This window comes from Mycteria americana, chromosome 2, assembly GCF_035582795.1.
Source record: "Mycteria americana isolate JAX WOST 10 ecotype Jacksonville Zoo and Gardens chromosome 2, USCA_MyAme_1.0, whole genome shotgun sequence".
Taxonomy (NCBI): domain Eukaryota; kingdom Metazoa; phylum Chordata; class Aves; order Ciconiiformes; family Ciconiidae; genus Mycteria; species Mycteria americana.
The window spans coordinates 29,387,483-29,410,529 of NC_134366.1; the positions used below are offsets into that span (position 1 = coordinate 29,387,483).

The window sequence follows — 23,047 nt, forward strand, 5'->3', positions numbered from 1 at the left end:
TCCACAGCCTGCAGCAAAGCTCCATCCAGACCTCTTCACCAAGCACTGTCATCTTTGACACTGTGAAGGGTGATTGTGAAGTGATTCTCTACCACAGAGTTGCTTTGCAAGAGCACTAGTGATATGTTTTAACTACTTGGAGTTAACCACAGAGCGCGTGTACTTGTAAGCTGTCACTCAGAGAGGTTACCTTCCAGCTGATGAAGTTCTTTGAAATATGAATTCCATGTGCCTTCACTTCTCCTTACTTGCCCTTCAGGTTTTTAAAAATTGTATCTCTAGCTGAGTTAAAAATGAAATGGGGCTGTGCGTGCTTTGCCTTATATGCCAGGGTGCCGAGCATGAGGAATAGTGGGACTTGAGCCCAAAGGAAAAAATTATCCAGTCTTAAAGAAGTGTCTGTACCTGTTGTGAATTTGCACATAGTCTAAACTTCTGAGACAATGCCTATAGATGTAAATACTCTCTTTCATGTAGAAATTATCGAGGAGGAATCCCCAAATGAAATTCTTTGGTTTCTTGTTAAGGAGCAGGTCAAATGGATAATGGCTTTAGTTGCATTTGACCTTTAAAATATGTAACTTTTGGTTAGACATCTTTGCAGCAGACAGCAGAAAAGATAATTCCATCTGCCTGAAGGAATCTGTGATAATTTAGCCTGCAGGGAAATGCTATTAAATGTATTAAATAAGTTATCCAAGATGAGCAGTGCATATTGATTGCCAGTTGTTTGTGAAGGCCCTTTGCTTTTATGATGAATTATCACTGGAAAACTTTGGTTCGGTTTAAGATCAAATAAATTAAACTGTAGGCTTCATAGTCCCCAGTTTAAACCAGTTATAGGCCAGAAATTGTTACAAATTGTCCTTCTGACTACTTTTGTTTGCATGAGTTGTTACATGAGTGCTTGTTTGTAAATGAGGAAGTCCAGTAGTTAAGCTAAGCCTGCTGTCATATTCAGGTTGGCAAATAGGGCAGATACTTTGGAGAAAGTATCCAACAAGCAGAAAGAAGCTTTAATGCTCATGCTTCAAGGGAAGGCAATCCTGTATGCTTGTAAAATCCTCCAAAGAGGACTTAAAATGTCTGTGATTCACTTTATACGTGAAGATTTGAGCAGTTACCCATTCGATAACTCATTATCACTTCACCTGAACTTCTTTCCAGCAGATTGCCAAACTGAGGCAGCAGCTTCAGCGCAGTAAACAGAGTAGTCGTCACAGTAAAGAGAAAGAACGTCAGTCACCTCTCCATGGCAACCATATAGCAATCAGTCAGACTCAGGTAAGTAGATAGTTGCTTATATTAACAGCCTCCTACTTTATCAGGGTTGGGTGAATAGCCTGCTGTTTCTTCCCATCTTTCTTCTGTTTGTTTTCTTATGTGGTACACTGAAATGCTTAACAACCTGATACCATTGCATCTTCACTGAAATTTATCTGATAGCCATCATATAATAAAAGAAAGAAGGGCTGCAGCAGGATAGCAACTAAAATATATTAAGATGCTGTAAAAATTCTGAGCATGGCCAGATAAGACTGCGTTTCCAGGAATACATACTTGCTTCTAAGACTCATTTTTGTGGTATACTTTCAAAAGTCTCTGCTCCTCTGGAAGGTATTTGCTTATCAGTTTCGCAACCCAATTTCAACTGAGCTGGTTAAAAAACCATAAAAATAGAAAATAAAGAAAAAGAAAGTACCAAGGGTAAGCAGTTTGGATTGGCAGTCCAATAATGATCAATGTTTGAGCAGCAAGCAGAACACTAACTGGCTTGTTAAGAACAGACTTGTAATTGACCTTACCGTGTATTAATCAGTAAAAGACAGCAACGCTGTATCACCAGAGATTTGAGGGAAAATCTCATTTCCTTGTCCCGTTTTAAGAATCTTTCTGATACTTTGCTTATTGGTCAATTCCTGGCCAGAGAGGAAGAAAGTAATAATTCACCTTGAATTTAAACTCAGCTGAAATCAAGATGATCCTTGCCACAGTACCCCGTCCCTAGTGACTGGTGACTAGAGGATCTGTCACACTACAGGGTAAAAGTCTTTCTTCATGGTTTTTTCCAGGCCATACCTCTTGGTTGTTATGGTAGTCCAGAATCATTGTCAATACAGGATTCTGTCTTCTAGCATGGGAGTTTGTGGTTGCAGTGGCTACGTTGCAGTATATTTTGAGAGTTTCCATCATACTAAATGGAAAAATTGCTATCATCACCAGCCTGTTCTTGTCCCAGACACTGACTTACTGTAAAACCTCAATCAGACATAATCTTTAGGATGCAAAATCTTATGTCCAGGTTACGTTGATGACCATTCTTATGTTCTATACCAATGGGCACTGTGATGACAGGACTTCTCTCCAGCCATCAGTCTATGGATTTGATATCCTCCTCTCTGAGAGGTTAAGCTCAGACTCCTAGTCTGACAGCTTCTGTTTTCTGTTGTCTTATTACTTACCTATTTTTCAAAGTGATGTGTGTGTGAGTTTAGGCAAATTTTAATACAACTGATCTTTTTAACACTAGCCTGGCTAGTGTTAACACTGGCCTGGCTAGTAGACAATTTTTGTTTTCAGCTCATATTCATGTTTCACAAAGTTACAAAAATTTGCCTGTGCTCTGAGTATATCTATATTTCTCCCATTATAAAGATGCTGACACATATGAAGAGTAGCTTTGGACAAATTAACTGGCCGAATTACCTGACCATGAACCAGATTCTCAGTAGGGTGCAATGGCGGATGCTCCATGCAGTGTCTGCTCTAGCCATTACAAACTGCCAGCGAAACTGAACCCCGATTACAGTTCTAAAGCTCAGGCAAGGTTCAATCAATGACTTTGTGAACCTTAAGCCACTTGCAGAAAGCAGTTAATCATGTCTCATTTGACAGTGCAGGCATTTGAGTCCTGATTGAATTTCACCTACAGTGGATCCTTAACTTGGACGCCATGTTACTAACAGGCCACTATTTGAACTCCTGTAATGTTGGTTCCATCATTGTATTTCCTGACTGCCTTTTTAAATAGCTAGTATTTCAGAAAGAAGAGGTTGAGCCATGATGGCTGATCCTTTATGTTCCTTCTGTTTGGATAAAATCTTGTGATTAAAACCTAATTTTGTGATGAAGACATATAGGAAATTGATATTCTTCCTGAAACTTTTATGCCTCTATAACAAAGGATCCCACTACATTTTGCATAGAAAAGGGTTTTGCTTTCCACCTCAAAGTAAGCTGTTGCAGGTACCTGTGCCACTATTTATAGTCACAGTAAACACAGTCTTTGACACAGACTGAAATCTACCTAGGACATAGGCTTTGAAGAAACATTCTTTAGTACTTGGAGCTCACTTTGTCATGGCTTGTGCAACATTTTGATTTCTCAAGAAGGTATTCTCTGACATGGTCAGTGAAGTTTGCAGTTCTGGCACTATTGTGGGAACCCGTCCTGCAGGCAGTGTGTTTTGTCAGAGAGTGCCTCCACACAAGTGACATGCACCTTCGGAGCTGCACATTGTGCAAGGTTCATCTGGCAAGAGCTCAAAAAAAATTTTTACATTTTGTCTTAAGCATCCTGTGATTCTGTGAACAAGAGGAGAACATATATTGGGAAGTGAACACTGTTCATGGCTGTCAGCGTAGGTGCATCTATGCTATGTAGCTGCTGCCAAGGTAAAGCTTTTGAGGTTGACTGTGCAAGATGCGTGCACTCTTGTAAACGGTTCTTGTTGGTAACAGAGCTCCACTCCACCAGGTTTTTCTGAAAACCATACTTGTATTTATTTACATGCTTGATTCTTAAACTCAAAATGATTTCTTTTAAAGACCTTTGGCATAAAGTTCTGAAAAGCTATAAGCTAATGAAATTAAAGGTTCAGAATGAATGCTTTATTTTTCATTCACTAAAGCCAACCAAAAGAGAATAAAATTGCATTAAGTGAATATTTCGGTTGAGTGGTTAAGCTTTAGGAATGTTATGAAATGCCTTTTGGATCCCAGTTAAACCATCAGCACCAGCACTCTGCGTGCTCCCCATCCCCCTGCTTTGTATTCTGTAGTCTGTACGTCTGGAAAGTACATATACCTGCCTACTTACTGGTAAGTGAAGTAGTAGAATGCTTTAATTATAGAACACTTCTTTGAGTTAAGTAGAGGTGATTTTAGTGGCTTTTGATTTATGCAAGCATTTCTTTTTATTTAAATTTGCCAAGTAAAGACGGTCTACTAGATGGCAAAATTAATACACAGCTTCTTTTTAGTTTTTTAGTACTGGTCTCAGACTTCTGTCTTTATTCCATTTTCCAACTTCAAATCATGTTGCTCTCTACCTTCTAGGCTTCTATTTCCAGATCAGTCCCTATGCCACTGTCAAACATTTCAGTGCCAAAATCAACTGTTTCACGTGTGCCGTGTAATGTAGAAGGAATAAGCCCCGAACTGGAAAAAGTATTCATTAAGGAAAACAGTGGAAAAGAAGAAGTATCCAAGGTAAGCTTATATTAATGTGGTTATGCTTGTTTTTTCTTCGTAATCTATAAACATATGGGAAACCTTCCTTGTGAGAAACCTTCCTCGTGGCTGAAATTACAAATAATTTTCTTCAAAGAACTATTTGAGAATTTCGTTTCAGTGTTTCAGGGTGGTGTTTGTTTGTTTTTTGGTGGTTGCTTTTTTTTTGTTTTGTTTTTTTTGTGTGTGTGGTTTTTTTTTTTAAAGGCTTCTGGCCAAACATACTTTGTTTAGAATGCCCTTTCTGTAGAGAATTTGAACGTTTTTGTGCGAAATGCAAGTGCTTGAAAATTTAGATACTTCAGGCTATAGCAGTAAGTAATTAGAGACCAGGAGATTAATTTATTTGCTTCATTTTGCATTCTTTTTCTTAGGCAAGACTCAAGTTTCCTGTGCTATGCTCTGCTTTTTGGTTTTAATGTTTTTCTTCCATAAACTGAATGTGGACCGTTTTACTTCCATGAAACAACTGTGATCTGTCATGGGAGATCTCCATATGGGAAATACTGACAAACGGGGCAGCTTTGCTTATGTGGGAGAACTGGAGCATTGGAATTGTCATTGAGGAGCACTGGAGTGGTTAGATGACACTTAAGATGTGATATACTTGGTTTACAGCCACTGTTGCCTAAATAGCCAATGAAAATTTTCTGCCATGGAATAAGCTACTCTACTGTTTTTTCTAATCTTCTCTAAGATGTAGGTTCTTTTCTTGTGAATGGTCATGCAATAGCAACTCAATGCACAAGTCAAGCTATAAAACTTTAATCAGAGGTTTAAGATTCCAAAACCTCATATTTATAGTTCTTCATTTCGGCAGTAAACTTGAAAAGTTTTGGAGTAGTTGTGGCTTCTCCAGAGACTTAGTTGTGTGGACAAAGCAGTCTTAAGAATGAAATACTGTAGTAGTAGAAGTTTTATGCTAAGTTTGCTTTCCTAAGGCTGTCTCATCCCTTTAGAAGGGGTGTGTGTTGTAATGGGAATAAGGAAAGAAACACACACACAAACTGAAACAGAAAGCCCAAATCAATAAACCTTGTTGCACCATCTCTGGAGAGAGTATAAAAAGGTATGTATTACCGTGCCACCATTGGTGTTGCTATGGCTAGGGTTGTAATCTTCTGTGGTTAGAGGACATCTCATTTATTTATCAGACAAATCATCTTCATAAATGTTGTCCTTGGGCTTTAACAGCTTATTACTTGGGATGCAGAACTCAGTCTCCGAAGTTGCTGAATGTACTGGCTCTGATCCAGCAAAACAGTTAAGCACATACTTAAGTGCATTGTTGGATTGGGGCCAGAGGTGCTCAGCAGTTTACGCAACCAAGGCAATAGTGAACCTGCCTCCAAACATCTAGCTGGGGAGAGTCTTCAGACACAAAACAAAGTCGTAAATTAGACGTTGCCCTTGAAGTCCAGTCCATCTTTGTGGGCAGAGGGTTGTTTCCTGCTATGTAACTGTTAATTTCTGTGAAGTCTGGTCTAGTGGGACCTAAAGTGGGACTCCTAGCACTGTCTTTGAGCTTACTAGATCTCGTAGCTTACTTATGGAAGATCATAACGAGTAATTTACTCAGTCTTATTGCTGGTGAACTTTCTCCTGATACAACTATTTAGCTTCCTTTTAGCCTGGGGGAGTTGGGGTAGCCAAGTTAAAGGTTAGGAATTACTGAACAAAAGATAAACCATAGGAAACCAAACTTCATTAGTTTCACTGCTAGAGAAACAATTTGTTTTTCTGAATTTTCTGCCATTCTTTCTTGCTGTAACATTCTGTATTTTTAGAAAGTATTTCAAAATAGCAGTCAAAGGTAGTTGGTTGCTTTGGGTGCTGTGTGAAGGAAGACTGGTGTGCATTTGATTTTCACCTGGTTTCTTTTAACCTGTTTCCAAGTTTACTTCACAGTTTTAACAGTGCATGTTCAAACCTTAATTTTCATATGAATTGATCTATCCAGCTGCATAAACCCCTTTGTGCCCTATTGTGAATCTGTATTTATTTGCCAGGAAAGATGTGGGGAATAGCATACAACCTGCTAAAAACACTGAGAATGAATATTACATTTATTTTAGGTGCAGCTCACTACCTAATTTTTTAATTTTTTTTTTTCCAAATTTAGATACTACATTAGTAGCTTTCTGATTTCTTCCATTTCATTTTGATAACCATGTTTGGGCTGTCCCAGATAAAATGCATTTTAGTTCTGTTAACTTTTAAAATTTTCATCTAGTGTTCTTGAATTTTTTTCTATTAGTCTCTCATCTCTTCAGTATAAACTTGTGATTTTCTTTTTTTTAACAAACTGTTTCTTAGTTCATACATTGAAATCAGACTCGGTGATATATGGGACAAAAATACGCTTAAGGTTGAAGGAGTTTTATGGATAGTTTTATGGATATTACTTGAATTACTTTTTTAATTTAGCTCCCAGTTAAAATGGGTAACCAGTGAAACTTTCCTCCCAGTTTCATACTTCCTTGCTTAGCCTTCAGAGACACAAATACATTTAATTTATTTTTTAGACTTGTTTTTTGGTTTTGTAGGGTATGATGTTACATACTTTCTGTTTTCCTTTTTGCTGATTTGAATTTTTGTAATCGTACTTCTTAAAAAATGTATAAATTGATTTGGAATATGTTTTCTGTCTTCTCTCGTGCTGACTTAGTTCTGTTAGTTCTTTGAAACGCTCTTCTTTGCTTTTTTTATAATGATGATAATAGAAATTGTACTTATAAAAGTACAATTACTTAGTAAAAATAATTATTGTAGACATGAGTCGTGTTATTTTTGTGTTTCACAAAGATAGTTGATACAGTAATGTCATTACCTTTTAATAATCTAGTTGACCATAAAGTTTAGAGGGATTACATTGTGAGTGGTCAAAACATTCCAAATATTTTATACTTTTCAGTTTAGCCATGTACGTGTATATTTTTTCTGATCATTCATCTTGCTTAGTTAGCTGAAGGTGTTCCTTTTTTTCTTTCATAAAACTAAGTTACAGTTGGCTTTTTTGAGTCACTTCTTAATTGCATCTTTCTCCTCAGATTTATTAATAAAACTTTAGTTCATTTTCTAATGCATTTATTTAAAGATAGTGGATATATTTTCCTTCCTGTTTTATAACTTGTTGACTAGCTTTCCAGGAAATTGTGATGGGGTGTGTGTGTTCACACCCTAACGTGTAAGAGGGAATCAGCTTTTTGTGAAGTTGTGACAGGCTTTTGTTCTTTGTCCCATTGTGACTCCACAACACAAACATTGGCGACGTCGGTACAGTAAGATGATGGACTTATTGTAGGGAGTGGAGGGGTAAGAGGTGTTCCCTCTTACAGAACACATTGTGAAAATAATGAAAAGTGCCCTGTAGCAGGACACCTTCATAGGTCTCCTATTAGGAAAAAAATATTACCGGAACTATCTTTCGAGTATACAGAAGTAATTAGAAATGAAGCCGTTTTGACGGACTACCACACAATATAAGTAAAATGGTTAATATGTTTCTTGTTTGATTTCTAATGCTTCTGGAAATAGATAGCAAGATGGTTTAATGTACCTATCAGGAAACTTAATCCTGTAATAAAAGGACTTTTTCTAATTTGCACAGATGCAGAGGATCCTTACTTAAATCTTCATAGCCTTCATTTGAAAAGTCTGGTTTTTTCCAAGTGCTCCTTCCCAGGATACATTATGGTTTTTTGCACTTGCACCTTATCTAATGCATTGATGACTTCATTGATGCTAGAAGGAAGAAGCACTTTCCTATGTCTGCCTTTGTGTTCCAGTCTAGAGAACAGTTTTTAAATCAAAAGCATTGAATGCTTTCCTCTCAAGAAGTTGCCTCCCAAATAGATGTAACGTTTGTGAAGAACAGATTATTTTTAAGGCTCCCATTGGTATGTTATATCATAGTAGCATTCCTGATGCTACTAAATAGCGTGTTTTTGGTTTTTTCCAGTGAGAAGTTCGATACTGAAAACGATGTGGTGAATTTTAACAGTGTATTGAGAAATGCATGCTGTTGTCAAATGGAGCATTTCCATACCTTTGCAGGGAGGTGAGGGGAGTATGTAACTCTGTCCAAGAACACAGTGTCCCACAGGGGTTGGCAGGTGTCCTGTCAGAATGCATTTGGCATAAGGTTAGTACATGACTGGACACTCTTGCAAAAAAACCCCAAAACCCAGTATATAGAATGCAGTAATTTCTTGTCGTTTTCCATGCACTGAGTGTTACAAAAACTAATAGCAGCTGTACCAAATTAGTTACCCTATTTCTTATGTTTGAAGGTTGTGAGGACTTCAGTTTTTGGAATAGTTTAGGCATGACTCATGGAAAGTAACTTCTAAAGTATTTTTTTATGTTGATCAGGTTTAATACATAAAGTTTTTAAGAAGTGGGATACTTTTAGTTGATATTTTCATGAAGTTTTTTGCACTTGTCAAAACTTGGATTAAATATTAAGGGAAAGATAAATACAGAAGCACAGTAATCTGAAATATTTGCTGGCATTTTCTATGCCTTAAAAGTTATTTTACTTGGAAAGAGTGATAAATATTTAGCTTTTTCTACTTGTGTGTATATTTAGAGGCATGTCTAAAAATACAGATAACTTTTTTTACCTCAAATTTTAATTCAGTGTAGGTTGAAATATGTGATTTGGGATATACTTCCTGACTACATAAGACTATGTTGTTCCTCCAGGTGTGGAAGAACATCTATGTTATCCTGAAGTCTTTAATTATGTGATCACTTACTGTTTTCTTTTCCCCTCCCTAGAATCCTTGCTTTAGCTGTTACGTACAGCATAGTATATGCACTTAATGAGCAGCTGTTCGGTGCTTTTGTTTTCTCCTCATTAGATATGTGTCCTAATGCTCTCCATTAAACCTGGCTTTGAAGTCAGAAATCGGAATTTCTTCCTGGGTTTTTGCTTCTATAGAGTGTCTGGAGAGTGTCTGAAATTTTGTTCTCTTTTTATCACACCTGTGTGAGAAGAAAGATGATATTACCTACACTTTATGGATGGAGAAACACAAATCCATCAGGCTTCTATAATGTGATTCTTCAGGTAACTCAGGATACTGCATGCCATTTTAGGAGTTCAAAGTGTAGCTCCCATAGTCTCCTTCTGCATCTGTGAACGTTGAAGACTTTTGCAAATCAGTCCTATATAGACTGGGCATCCAGAAAAGACACCATAGGAGAGAGAGGTTGGTTCAGACGACTTTCTTGCATCTCATAGAATTTTTGTGGCAGAGTTGGAAATACAAGTGCTGTTCTGCATGGCCGTTATTTTTTTGGTTACATTAATTATGGGACTGTTTTCTTTCTACAGCTTCAGTCTTGTTTTCTACCTCCTCCTGTCTGTGTAACAAATGATATAATGCTTCAGGTCTATCTTGTGCATTGAATGAGTCACGGCCTGTTGGGGGTGATGGGAATAGCAACATGTAGTCATGTTGTAACGCATATCCAATGTGAATTGAGCTGTTGGAACAGACTGTGTCCAAACTTTTCAGCATTTGATGTAGCAACTGTAATGTTCTCTTTATAGTGTGTTTCTTTGCTCGTAGTCAAAATGTGAAATGGTATTATTAACTGGAGGGCTCATAAGAAGAAAAGGATCTTCCTGCTCTGCTATGTCTGCCTCTTTGTATAACGTGGTGTTTTTCTGGACAGACAATTGCTGAAAAGGGGAAAATGCAATACTTGGCCAATAGGTTTCATGTCCTCATTGGTAGCAAAAGTGTTGGGTTGAATTTTAGGCTCTGGAACAATCTGTTATTCCAGGTTTTGGAATATAAGGGGAAGAGGAAAGCAATAAAATAAAAATGTTCACTTGAAGGGAGAAGGAAAAAGACATTAATTTTTTTGTAGCTAGAACATTTAAGGTGTTCTCTATGCTTTGAATACAATCCTCACTGAAGTGAGTATAAAAATGATATTTAAATCTTGCAGGCATTTTTCCCCCTTCACTTTTAAGCAAAACTGTAATTCTCATTTGGTTTCTTACATTTAAAGCAGCGCTGTCTTTATGATAAAACTAATTTTCCACTGGGAAGGACAAGTAAGTAGAGCGTGCCAATCTACTACTGCGAACATGTCTACACAGTATATTGCAGAATGGGATGCAAGATTACTCTGGCCAGTGCCAACTAGGCTGATACGAGCAGGCAGTGCTTACTAGCTTTGGTTCAAGACAAAGCTTATGAACCTTGTATAAGCCTGTGCATCATCTACTTAGTTGCCATTTTGTCAGAGGTCACCTAAAGAAGTGAAGGATGGAATGTAGAGGTGTGCTAGAGAATTATGACTTACCAGTACAACTTGGATGGTTTCATTTATAATTGTAATTTAGTTGGTTGTTACAGCAATAGCATGCCATCGTGTTTGGCATTTTCTACTTTCCCTTTTATCCAAATGTGATCTCTGTCAGGGTACTTGTTTTTCTTTCATAATAACAGTGACCTTTACTGAAAATTGTATTACTAAGTATAATCAGAGATCTATTTGTTGGGGAGGTTTGCTTTTTTTAAACTATCATAAAAAATATAAAAACATAATACTATATGTGTTGAAGTGTGTTCTGGTGTTAACGTTGCATTAAGAGGATATAGTTGGCTCGGAACATCTGCACATTGATTTAGCATTCAGCGTAATTAATCTATGTTGTGCCCATTGTACATTGCATTATTTTCTTGTGTAAAAGTTGTTCTTTCAAAAATGGCTTGTTTGCTGTTCTTAAGGCCTTGCCTCATTACTTCAGCTAGGAGTGCTACAGGCTGACATTGCTTAGGAGTTCGATCTTTTTCTCTGTAACCTGAATTGCTTGTTTCTCTTGCAGCCTTTGGATATCCCTGATGGTCGAAGGGCCCCATTACCTGCTCACTATCGTAGTAGTAGTACACGAAGCATTGACACTCAGACTCCGTCTGTCCAAGAGCGCAGCAGCAGCTGCAGCAGTCATTCACCATGTGTCTCTCCCTTTTGCCCTCCTGAATCTCAGGATGGGAGTCCTTGCTCAACAGAAGATTTACTCTATGACCGTGATAAAGGTGAGAGTAGAATGGCCCGCCTTTACCTATGGGAGGCATGTGATGTCCTGCTTTTACAACTACCTTCATTTTACTCATTACATCAGTTTTTGTTTTTGTTTGATGGTTGTGGAGGGATTGAGGATTTATCTTAAAATTGGTTTTGTTTGTTTACATATCTTTTTCCCCTCTTGTTTGTGAAACTTCACAAACATCTTCCATAAATACGTCAGAGGAGCACAGCAAACAGTCTTAACGATTTATGAAGATTCTAATGTGAAGAATTCAGACTGTAACATGTTTATGTTTAAAAAAGCTTTCAAGAAGGTTTGTGGTAGAGTATATATTCATCATGGGTGAGTTACTTGCTGATCAAAATGGTGATGGTGAAGTTTTGGACTGCTTTTAAAAGTACTCTGCTTCTGAACTCTTACATTCCACTTTAAGCTATTTGGTGAGGCGCTCAGATATGAGTTTGAACAATCTGATGGAGAGTAATTACCTGCCTATGTGTGTTGCATAACAACCCAAAATTTCCAAGTAATTTATGTGTTTATATGTCAATATCCTGCATTTTTTTCAAAGTCTGTAAAATGTCATCTGGTTTTGTAGAGGGAGTAAACTGGAGTTTCAGTAATTAAGAGTTACTGACAGAACATGTAGTATGAAAATATAGGCACCAATGTAAAAAGACTGACTTTTTGGACAACCATTTACTAATGAAATTATTCTTGGGCTTCTGGTCAGCCGGCTGGAAACATGGACTTTAGTTTGGAGGGATGCAGGGTTTGGGTGAAACGTGCAAGCTAAGAGTAGGAAGTTTCGCAGAGGAAATGAAAACTTTTAAGATTTAGCGTAGATTTACTAATGAGCTAAAGACAGCAGTATTTTGAGGTTATAAATAAGGTTAAGTTTTTTCTGTAAGTATTCTCTGTTTAATAATTCTTAAAGTAATTTGGGAACAAGATTGGGGAAGGCAGCAGGAGAAATACTAGCTTTTCTTGGTTTCTGAAAAGTATTGCTTTCCATCTTAGATTTAAAAGGAAGTAGTGGAAAACAAATCCACCTGTCCAAATCCTGAATTGGGGGTGGGTGTGTGCATATGTGTAAGTTAACCACATCAAAGTTAAAAGTCTTAGCTCAACATGATAGTTGGCCGTGCTCCAAAAATAACGGAGATATGCGCTCCCTCACACAAACTTCTCTTTCTTATAGTATGCATGTGAATTCTAATGCATTGTCAAGACTGAATCACTATAGAGACATCCACTAAAGTATTAGCACACAAAGAAACATCTTGACAAGTAAATTTGTTCATATATGTCCTGATAACAAACGTAAGTTAAAAAGCAAGGAAATGAAAAGAATAATTCCTTTTGCAGCTAGTACTCAGTTATCACAGTAATTGGAATTTTCAATTGTATTTTATTGGCAGTAGCGAGTGAAAACAGTTTGAAATAGTGCATCTAACCTTCTTAATGCTTTTCAGGGGTTTTTAGCTCCTGTCTCAGATTTTTTGAGCAGCTAATTGGAGTAAAATTCATTGCTGAACTTCACAATGAGTAGATACTTATTTGTGGATTTGGGTTTTAAGACTGGCTTTTTAATGCTACGTTTGTATCAAAAGTCTGCTTTAGTAGTAGCGTATAGGTGACGGTGATAAACAGCCAGCTTTGTAAAGTTAATATAATTGCATTTTTAAATTAGTTTAAGTAAGGTACTTAATACTGTGCTTATGAAAGATAAAAGCTTGAACTGCTCATCACAACTTCATTCTTTAAGGACAAGATAGAAACTAGAAAAATGTGTAGCGGTCTTCCAAGAGAAAGTAATTTGTTCAGAGGTTGTAAAAGTATAGTCAGAAAGGCGTCTTTTACTCACCAGTCATTAAGATCCCACAGGCCAGTTGTTCTTAATGTTATCTTCAAAATATTTAAGTTACAGATAAATGCAGGATATAGATAGAAATTATAAGGGAATAGCAAGTTTTGAGAGACAGTTTATTAACATCTGTTGTGGACGTTAACTGCTTTATAAAACAAAACTCTCAGTTTTTCGCACCTTCATTTTAAAGGTTGTTGTGATGCTAGAATAAAACTGTTGTGAGTTTACTGTGAGGCCTGTTAGGTTTTGAAAAATGCATTGTCTAATCAAATGTAGACATTTTGAACGCAAGATATTTTTCTGTTACTTTTCTCAAGTTCAGGTTTTCTTTTCCTCTCTATGGGAATAACTTGGCTTTACCATTAAAAAATATAATTATCAGCTTTATGAATGATCCTGAGTGTGTTGCTGAATCGGAAAGGAAGGTTAGTAGTTTGACTGAGAGACATGAGCAGTGAGAGGAGCCAGTGCTCTGTACAGACACAGCACTGCTTTACATTTCTAAAGCATCTTTTATTTCTTGTGCAAAGCTGTGCTTTGGCCTGAGGCCCTCACAGCTGCTCTTTGGACTGTATCAGCTGCTTGGTTTACATTTCTGCAAGAAGCTGCTAAATCTATTGAATTTTTCAGAAGAAAGTGAAAGCTAAATTTCAGAAAAGGCCCACAATACTGCTCCAAATGGAGCAGTGATACTAAATGGTATTGATTGGAGCAGAGAGGGAGGGGTGGGAGAGGAGGTATTTTAATGGCACCTGGCTTTATGATTTCGGTTTCAAATATCAGCCTATTGCAAGGTAAGTGACTGCCTTGCTACATTACAGCTGCCGGTTTCACTAGGTCTGTTTTATGATACTCTGGTCCATGAGACTGTAACTCAGAGTGCTACACAGCATACTTAGCAGCTGTGACAGAGGTGAAGTTCAAAGGCATCCTAAGGTATAAGCAGATGAAATTTGGGGGTTTTTGTACAAAAATAGATAGTATGATCTGTTTTTCAGGGATTTTGATTTAGGTGCTTTTGTGTAGCATTGTGTATTCCCGCTATTGCTAGCAGGCTGTACCAAGCAACATGTTCATGAAGATGAATTGAAGATACTTTTTAACTTCTGGGCATCTGATGCATAGTTTTTAAAATGAAAATTGTATGTGAAGTCTTTGGACAGTCTTAAGAAACAAAGGTATTTTTGAACCTATCAAAACAAATCCCAAGGCTCGCTGTAAAGTTTCTTGTTTCCTTTAAGTTTTGTCACTCAAAAAATTGTTTTACAGATTCTTTTTAGTTTGCCTCCTTTGTTGTTCTAATATATGCAAGCTAAAATTTGTGGTATGAAGTCTTCTGGTTAAAACAGTATTTTTAGTGTTTAATTACAATCTTAAACATTTTCTAGATAACAGAATATATCCATTTTGAATATTTATGTTTAGAAATCCTGTGTAATAAGGCTCCATATTGTCTGCTATGTGGTTATGGTAACAAAACTCACTTTAAAGGTTACATCTGTTAATCTTCAATCATTGTCATCTTAATGAAAGTTGATTAGTTGGCTGAAATGCACCAGCAGAGCACACCCTACTGGTGGAAGCATGGAAGATGCAGACGTGTCCTCTGAGATGAAGGCTCATGCATTGCAGCCTCTGAGGCAGTAAAAAAAAGTGTGAATAGCACGGTTTGAGAATACACTTTTGCAGTGTCATTAAGGACGCTGTGACAGCTTAGCACTTGAGAGCTTACAGGATACACAAGTGGAGACTGGCTTAAGCTGTAAATTCCGCCTCTTACCACTTTAACTCGTGGCCCATTTTCCCAGTACCCTTCCGTTCTCGTGCTGCTGCTGTATGTGTAGAACCAACACCAAGCTTGTGCACATGAGCCTCCTAATAACCACACGTGTTTTTCAAATAGTAGTGTGGTGTGTGTTTGGTCAAAATGAAAAGCTAACAACTTAGTAGGCTTTAAAAGCAGGGAGGGTAAAGAGAGAAACAGAATGGTTAAATTATACAATATAATTTTTTTTACTTGTTTAACAGCTGTCTTATATAGAAAGGTTCAGCCAGACAGGGCGAAGCAAACCAAAAATTCGATCGAAACCTGAACTGGCTAGACGAGACTCTAAATCTTCCAAGAACTGACTTAACTTTGAATTCAGTTCGATTCTTTCCTTGGATGTACTTCCACAGTTTTCCACTATTTGGTGGAATGAACAGTAGCGCATTTTATGTCTCAGATTTTTTAAATAGAAACTTGGATCTTCAATTTTAAATATTAGAAGGAGGAAACAAACTGTCTGGGTTCTGTTAATGATTTCTGTGTTTGGAATGAGCTGTGTGGGCCAACAGTGGAAAGATGCCAACGGGACCATCATGCTCCCAGTTTGGCAAATACCTGTATTGTCTCCAAGCTTTTTCTGCCTTTGTACAGTTAACACCTAAAATTCTGTAAATAGAAGTTCTGTGTTCACTCTACAGCAGAAAAGAGCTGAATAAACAATACGCTACTGAGGTTCACTTCAACTGTTTTTCTTCTCATATCTTTCATAGTAAATCTCCAAAGAGAAGTGTGACATTTGAATTGATTTGTGTCGTCTTGTAAGAGGAAGCAGAGATGCTTCAAAACCTCTAATGATTAGCCTTTTTATTTGAGTCATGGTTATACAAAGGTTTATGTAGTTACTGTTTGCAAGCTGTTAAAGACAGCCTTATATGCTTCAGTGAATCTAGATCATAGTGCTTGAAGCTTTGGTTGGGTTTCCACTGTTGCTGAAAAGGCACACATGAACAACAGCAGAACAAACAGAGGTATCTGAGTTAAAAATGGTAAGGTATCCCACATCGGTGGAAAGACTGAAAAGGAGCTAAAGCAAGAGCAGTTATTTCTCTCTAAATAAGGTGTGTTTGTAAGTTGGGGGATCCTCTAACCTTGACACTTCATTTTTGGTTTTTAATTGTAAGCCCAAGCAGAGAATAGGGAGCCACTAATACTAGCCTGAGATAGATGTTGCTCTTTGAAAAGGCAGAAGCCACTGCAGAAAGCTAACTTTCTGTGAATAATTATTTTTGTACCTACTTTATTTCCTTAATGCATTGAATATCATGTTGTCAAGATGAGTGTTTAAAGTGAACCCTTTCATAATCTTAATTTTTCAAACTTTTGTGCTTCCATCCTTACTGGAGTTGAGCCTTCTCTCTTATATTTTCTGAGAAGTACAAAGAAACCTGCCTATTGCCTTGTGTCCTAGATCTTCTCACCTTTAGTTCTAAGTGTGTCTGGTACACAGACGGCTAGAGTTACGAAGAATACCTGTATCATATAGTTAGTAGTGATGAGATAATTGAATTGTGGAAGTTTTATTTTGGACACTAAAACAACTTCACAATTGTGAAGCAAGTAAGGTAGGACATTGTAATGATGAGGTATCAGTACCTGTGTTACAAACATGCTTTATTTCTTTACAACTTCTGAACTATTCATGAGACTAATGAGGTCAATATTCCAGTGAAGAATTATGTTTTAAAATAAGGTACATGCTGTATACACACATTTTCAATAACTGTGTTTATACAGTGAGAAGGCATATTATCATTACCACTCATAATTCTTCTGCATGTATTATGCATATTACCTTGTTCATTTATGTTTTTTGAAATACATAATAAAGAACGTATTTGTTTCCAGGATCACAGCTCTGCTTTGTTCCGATTGCAGTGTTCTGGATAAAAATATCCTCCTGTTATGTGTTGTTATATGATAGATTACTGCTGCACTGAAGCTTTTATTCAGAAGAAATGTGCTATACAAGGGTGTTAGAAATAGCCTGCGATAAAGGAAGCATTGTGGTAGAAGCAAACCGGCATAGTGGCTAAATTGTGAAAAAAGGCATCTTGTTTGGAAATCGAATTTAATTAAAAAGCACTCTCAATCTCTAGTAATATAACTGCTTTAAATTTTCAGACAGTGGGAGTAGCTCACCGTTGCCCAAGTATGCCTCATCTCCCAAACCAAACAACAGCTACATGTTCAAACGAGAGCCCCCAGAGGGATGTGAGCGAGTGAAGGTCTTTGAGGAAATGTCGTAAGTAATGCCTTTTATATCAGCTGGTATCTGCAAAGCAGTAAACCTGTTTACTGAGCCTATTCAACTGCAGATGAATAAACTATTCCAGCTGATGAGTTTTTCAGGAGCAAACTATTCTTAGAGTTTGTACAGAAGAGAAGTTGAAGTGTTCACGTTGGTTTGAAGAGGAAATGGAGTCTTTTATGCTTGAACTCTTTTTGTGCATTTATAAAAGGCAACAAAAATCCAAGCAGAAAAGATAAGGTACATTTGATTTCCTAAGCATTTATAAACCTCTTTCCATATATTTTTTATAAGCTTTTTAAATGTTCATGGCTTAAACAAAAACTCTCCTTGTCTGTCGTAATTCTTTATCAGTGTCAAGCATAGGTTACTTTTTGATACGTATAAAACATATAAAATGGAACGAAACCTATGTAAAGTGTCTGTAGATGGTAGTATACTTATGGCATAGACTTTGCTCAATATTTTTGCTGAGCAAGAAATCAGAAATTAAACTCTTGGACATCATGTCTTTTTCCCCTAGACCCAGCAGTATTGAGCACATGCTGTCGAGGTTGCATGCTTAGCTCCTGTGGATGAAAGAATTAAGGAGGGGACGTTTCTTGCTCTAACAACATTCATTGCCTGCTGGATGGTGAAGGAGCAATGTTGGGTTGTGGAGGAAGCCTCCAGACAAATTATGGAATATGGGAAAGGAGAGGTCTATTTCATGGAGGTTCTCAAAGGGATTTAATATGATTAAATGCTGCATTGTTTTTATTAAAGAAGAATTCGTGCCATTCTAAATTACCATGGCATTTTTTCATGTGCATATGTACTGCAGATTTTTTTTGCTGGAAGTTGCATGTTTATCCAGTAATTATCAAGTCATTTTTGTGACGGTACTATTTTTAATGCTGTGGATTGGTTAGCTGACTACCAATATGGAAGATGTTTGCCCCTCTGTCCAATTAATCCCATTCCTTGTCATTCACATTTTAGCAACGTGTAGAACCACAAAGTTCATGACGTATAAAACGTCGTGGTTGGCCAGGTATGTAATCTTTTTTCTTGTTGTAGGTCTCGTCAGCCTGTCTCAGCCCCTCTCTTTTCATGTCCTGACAAAAACAAGGTTAATTTCATCCCAACCGGATCAGCTTTCTGTCCTGTAAAACTTCTGGGCCCCCTCTTTCCTGCTTCAGACCTGACGCTGAAGAACTCTCCAAACTCTGGTCAAAGCACAGCTTTGAGCACCCTGACTGTTGAGCAGCTTTCGTCTCGGGTCTCTTTCTCATCTCTGTCAGATGACACCAGCACAATGGACTCTACAGAGGTCCCGGTACAGCAACCGTCCCAACAGCAGCAGCCGCTTTTGCAAGAAATTCAGACTGAAGACCATTCCTCTCCTCAGAGCTATGTGTTGATCTAGACCAAGGTGGAGCAGGCCTCTGCCCTGAAACAAGGATTGAGGAGATAATAGCTCAGATACATCTGCATGAGGTGGCAACCTTTCAGAACAACACAGAATACTTAGCAGCATTTGAAAAAATATCTCAACGCTGTTCTTGGCAGGGACAGAATTCATATTCCGCATTTTTTGTGAGAAAGCAGTAATGCCTGCAGAATCCATATATCATTAAGCGTTTTAAGTGGAGACTATGCATTTCATAGTATGTTTGACCAGATTAGTACTGTGTCCTGTGTTCTGTTTCAAATTCTACAGTATAAATAAGCTCTATATATATAAAAAAAAAAGTTGCCTGTCTGAATAGAAAATGTCTTGCTGTGTTGTGTCCTATGGAAAATACTGTACTTCAGGATTATGTTTACAATTGATCCAGGTGTTTATGTTTCTAACTTCTGTAATACACACAATGCAAAAAAAAAAAAAAAAAAAAAAAATGGCCACAACAGTTGCACAGTGCCCACCCTATGGCCTAGCTTCAGGTACTTCTCTCGAAGTGTAAACTCAGGTAACTTGGAATGTATATCATATTGGGATATAAAATATTTTACAGCTACAAAGCTAAAGAGGGAACATCACTCTTTTGCCTTTCATTATTTTATGCATTAATATTTCCTCATTACATTCCACTTTCTTGGAATAAGTGCATTCAGATCCAGGTGAACGATGACCCTGGACATGGGTGAACATGAGGAGAACCAGCAAATCTGTGATGTATATCACTTTGTCATGTGCTTACAAGCAAAACAACTGTTGCATTTACTGTCATTTCAATATATGTAAAAATGTGGCATTTAAAGGTTTCAGGTGTTGCTCAGTTAATGACTGTTAAACTGTTGCAAATAAAGTGTTCAGTACTAGGCTGTACATGAGAAACATTCCACGTTGTGTGTGAGAGGATTTTGAAAGACAAGAATGTTTTTGTTCAAGGACAGAAATTCTTTCAGGTTTCACAGGGGGTGATGGGGATTTCCTCTCATGTTTTTGTTGGCAGTTAAGGATGTGAAATGCTACTGTTACCGTCTAAAAGTCAAATTAATGTTTAGTTTCTCTTTTGGAAATGTTCATTCATTTGCTGGTTGGAAGTAGGTTTTCAGATTTTGTCAAGCAGTGTTAGATGAGCAGCATTTTATTTATGTAGTGAGTAATTGTGTTTGGATTAAAGTCCAAAAGTAGCAAGTGGGTGTTCTAAGAGGGGTGGGGAAAACAATAGTTTTAAGTTCATGTTACTTAATCAAAGCTTCTCCCATAACTTTCAGTTACTTAAGTTGTGTGTGTAAAAGTGTGTTCCCCCCCTCCTTAAGTGTGAATAAAAAAAATCCTTGTAAAATAATCCTGGTTTTGCAGGCTGGACACTTTCTCAAAATAGTACACGGCAAGAATGGGTTAGTGGTGCTCTTCTGTTGTACTGGAACAAGAGGAGCATTGCTTTCACAGATAATTTCCTGTGATACAAAGAGGACCCCAAAGGCAAAATAAACTTGATGTTCTTGCTCCGTTGCTTTTCAGCTCAGTGGAACTACGTTTATGCTGTCTGCTCCTAAGAGAGTAAGGTTCACCTTTTCCAGGAATTGAAGGGATTAGTAGCCTGCCGCTACTGAGCATTTAAACTTGCTCCATTATGTTTTTTCCTCTTTTGAAGATGAGATTGGAGGGGGGTGAGAGTGAGCCACCAATAACTACTCACTAAATATGTGCTTTCTTTGGAGATAAAGCATCGTTTCCTTTTTATTACTGAGGTTTTGTTAATACTATGTTACAAGGTGGAATTTGCAGCCTATAAAACAGTCACTGTTTTTTGACTCCCCTTGCAGAAAATATAGGAGAGAGGTCTGTCTCTAACATTTTCATGTGAAAAACCTCTTTGAAACACAACAGCCATCTTTAACCCTACTAATCTCAGGCCTAGGTGAAAACACTATATATTTTATAGACTGAAGATAAAGGGGAGAAAATACTCGTGATGTAAGTATCGATTCCTTTTAATATTTTTCTTTCTAGATTAACATTGCAGTATGATGACCTTTTTATGCGCTGGTTATGTCCAGATAAGAAATCGTAGTCTCGGTTATTGGTGTTAGGTTACCAGGGGATATGATGAGTGGTTTTTAGATCAGTGATGAACTCTGTACAATATTTGCAATGCCATTACGTGTTCTTTTTATTTTTTCCACGAGAAACTAAAGATTAATTAAATTGCACATTTGTTCTTAGCAGATTTGAAGGTTTTCAACCAAATGTGTTAAAGCTAATGCTTTGCCATGTAAATTTCCCAGCAGTTGTTTATCTCAATTGTATTCTACATCCAGCTGTAGAAATTTGTCAAATATGTTTAAAGTTTTGTACATAGTTGTACTGTTATTTCTAGCCACTGTGCTGAACAGTATTCAAGTTATCACATAATATTGCTTTACACAAGGAAATGTGTGGCTTTTGTTTTGTATTTTTTTGGTATAGAAGTTCCTGTGTCTTATTTAAATAAAAATTATAGTTAAAAAGGCGGGGGCGGGGGGCGGGGGGGACGGGACACAAAAGCAGTGGTTCATTTATTTGTTTTGGAAGCTGTGTATGAAACACCATAGAATGAGATTAAAGTTTAATATTGTTCCAGATTTACATCTAGAATAATGTCAACCATGTATCTTTGACTAGTGTGCTATGTCTTCAAGAATAAGATAATCTCTTATCTATTGATTTTTGCATAACACTGTTCTAGGGAGGAGAAAAATCTAAAAATAGCTGAATGCTTAAATATGCTTTAAAAATAGCGTATTTTATTTCTGCATATGATGAGGTTTTTCTCTCTTCAGAGCATAGAAAAAAAAAATCCGTTAAGCGTTATTGGAAACTGTGTATCTGCTGCTGTGTTTGTGGTATGGCTAATTTCAAGTTATCTGTTGAAAATTATGAAAGCCATTAGATGTTTCACTATGTGAAACTAAACTAAACCCCTAAAGGATGTGGTATAAATCTACTGACAGTCTTGGTTTCGTGTTGTTTTGTATGAGTCAAATGATTGTCATTTGACTTGCAGAATAATTCTTTCCAGATGGGGGGGTGAGGGGGAGGGAGGAAGAAAGAATAATAATATTTAAATACATGTAAATCCTCCAAAGTCAGTGTTTACTGAAGAGCACTATGGCAATAACCAGCAAGAATGCTTTAGTGCTTATTATCAGTAAGTGGAAATTTAAGTTTTCAGCATCCCAAAGATTATAAGGTTTCGATGTGACTATGTTAAAAACATTAACTGAAAGTTAACTGAAAGTGCTGAAAGTCTGGAGCCTCAAAGGATGTAGTATCCCACCCTGCTATGAAAGTGCTTGCTGTCCTTCAGTCAGAAACGGCTTGGTTTCAGCCATTTCATCATCAGCTTGTCAGGCTTGCTAGGAAAAACTTTGTGACTGCCTTGTCCTCTAAATGGATTTGCTGCAGCAGTTTCGGGCTGTCCTTGTGTGGGAGGGCATTCTTGTCTCGAGAGTTACTTTGACAAAAGCGTGTAGCTGGCCCTGAGAAGGTGTGATGCAGCTTGTACCACGGGTAACTTTTTCACCATCCCTGTGAACCTAGGCCTCGCCTGGTTAGTTACGGTTGTGGTAACGTGCCGCTTCCACGTAAGCCACGCTTCCAGGTTGTGTGCTCTATGTAATTCACTGCCTATGTCTTCCTCAAAGCCAAGACAAGCAGTCCGAAAAGTGCTGACAGTAGAGAGCTAATGAAATAATTTTGCCTTGTGTCCCTGCTTTGTGACTAAAAGATCTTCCTCAACTTGAATGTTACCTTTTCTAGCAAGTCATGGCTCTAGAGATGGACTCTTCAGAGACTGGAGGACTGTGTAAGGGGAGCCCTTGGCTGCTACGTATGCTGGGGGTAGGGGGCAACAGATAGTGACCTGCTTGTTTTAGGATGTAGGTTGCTGTCAGGGAAATGATTTATGGCTTCCTGAGAGATCAGCTCTTGGGAAGGGCCAGATATCGGCCCCAGGGTAGAGCCTCGGTATCTTCACAGTATTTAAACATGAGCCGGGAGTAATACAAAATAAACACAAGAAATTGGATGGATTAGAGATGTTGGCTGACATCGCAGTTGCA

The 23,047-nt window shown here is 37.5% G+C and overlaps 1 protein-coding gene across 4 annotated transcripts in view; it reads left to right on the plus strand.

The window, feature by feature from the left end:
* The window catches only part of GLCCI1 (glucocorticoid induced 1), a 57,840-nt gene extending 35,915 nt beyond the window's left edge, over nt 1–21,925 (plus strand). Inside the window, exons 4-9 of one of the 4 annotated variants that reach the window (XM_075492879.1) lie at nt 1,168–1,284; nt 4,339–4,491; nt 11,363–11,573; nt 17,386–17,506; nt 17,631–17,752; nt 18,572–18,698. In XM_075492879.1, the coding sequence (XP_075348994.1) occupies nt 1,168–1,284; nt 4,339–4,491; nt 11,363–11,573; nt 17,386–17,506; nt 17,631–17,751 (723 nt within the window). In that variant the 3' untranslated portion in view covers nt 17,752; nt 18,572–18,698. Of the gene's footprint in view, nt 1–1,167; nt 1,285–4,338; nt 4,492–11,362; nt 11,574–17,385; nt 17,507–17,630; nt 17,753–18,571 lie in introns of all 4 variants that reach the window. The other 3 variants (XM_075492877.1, XM_075492878.1, XM_075492880.1) reach the window with 3 other exon arrangements.
* The last annotated feature ends 1,122 nt before the right edge of the window (nt 21,926–23,047 follow it).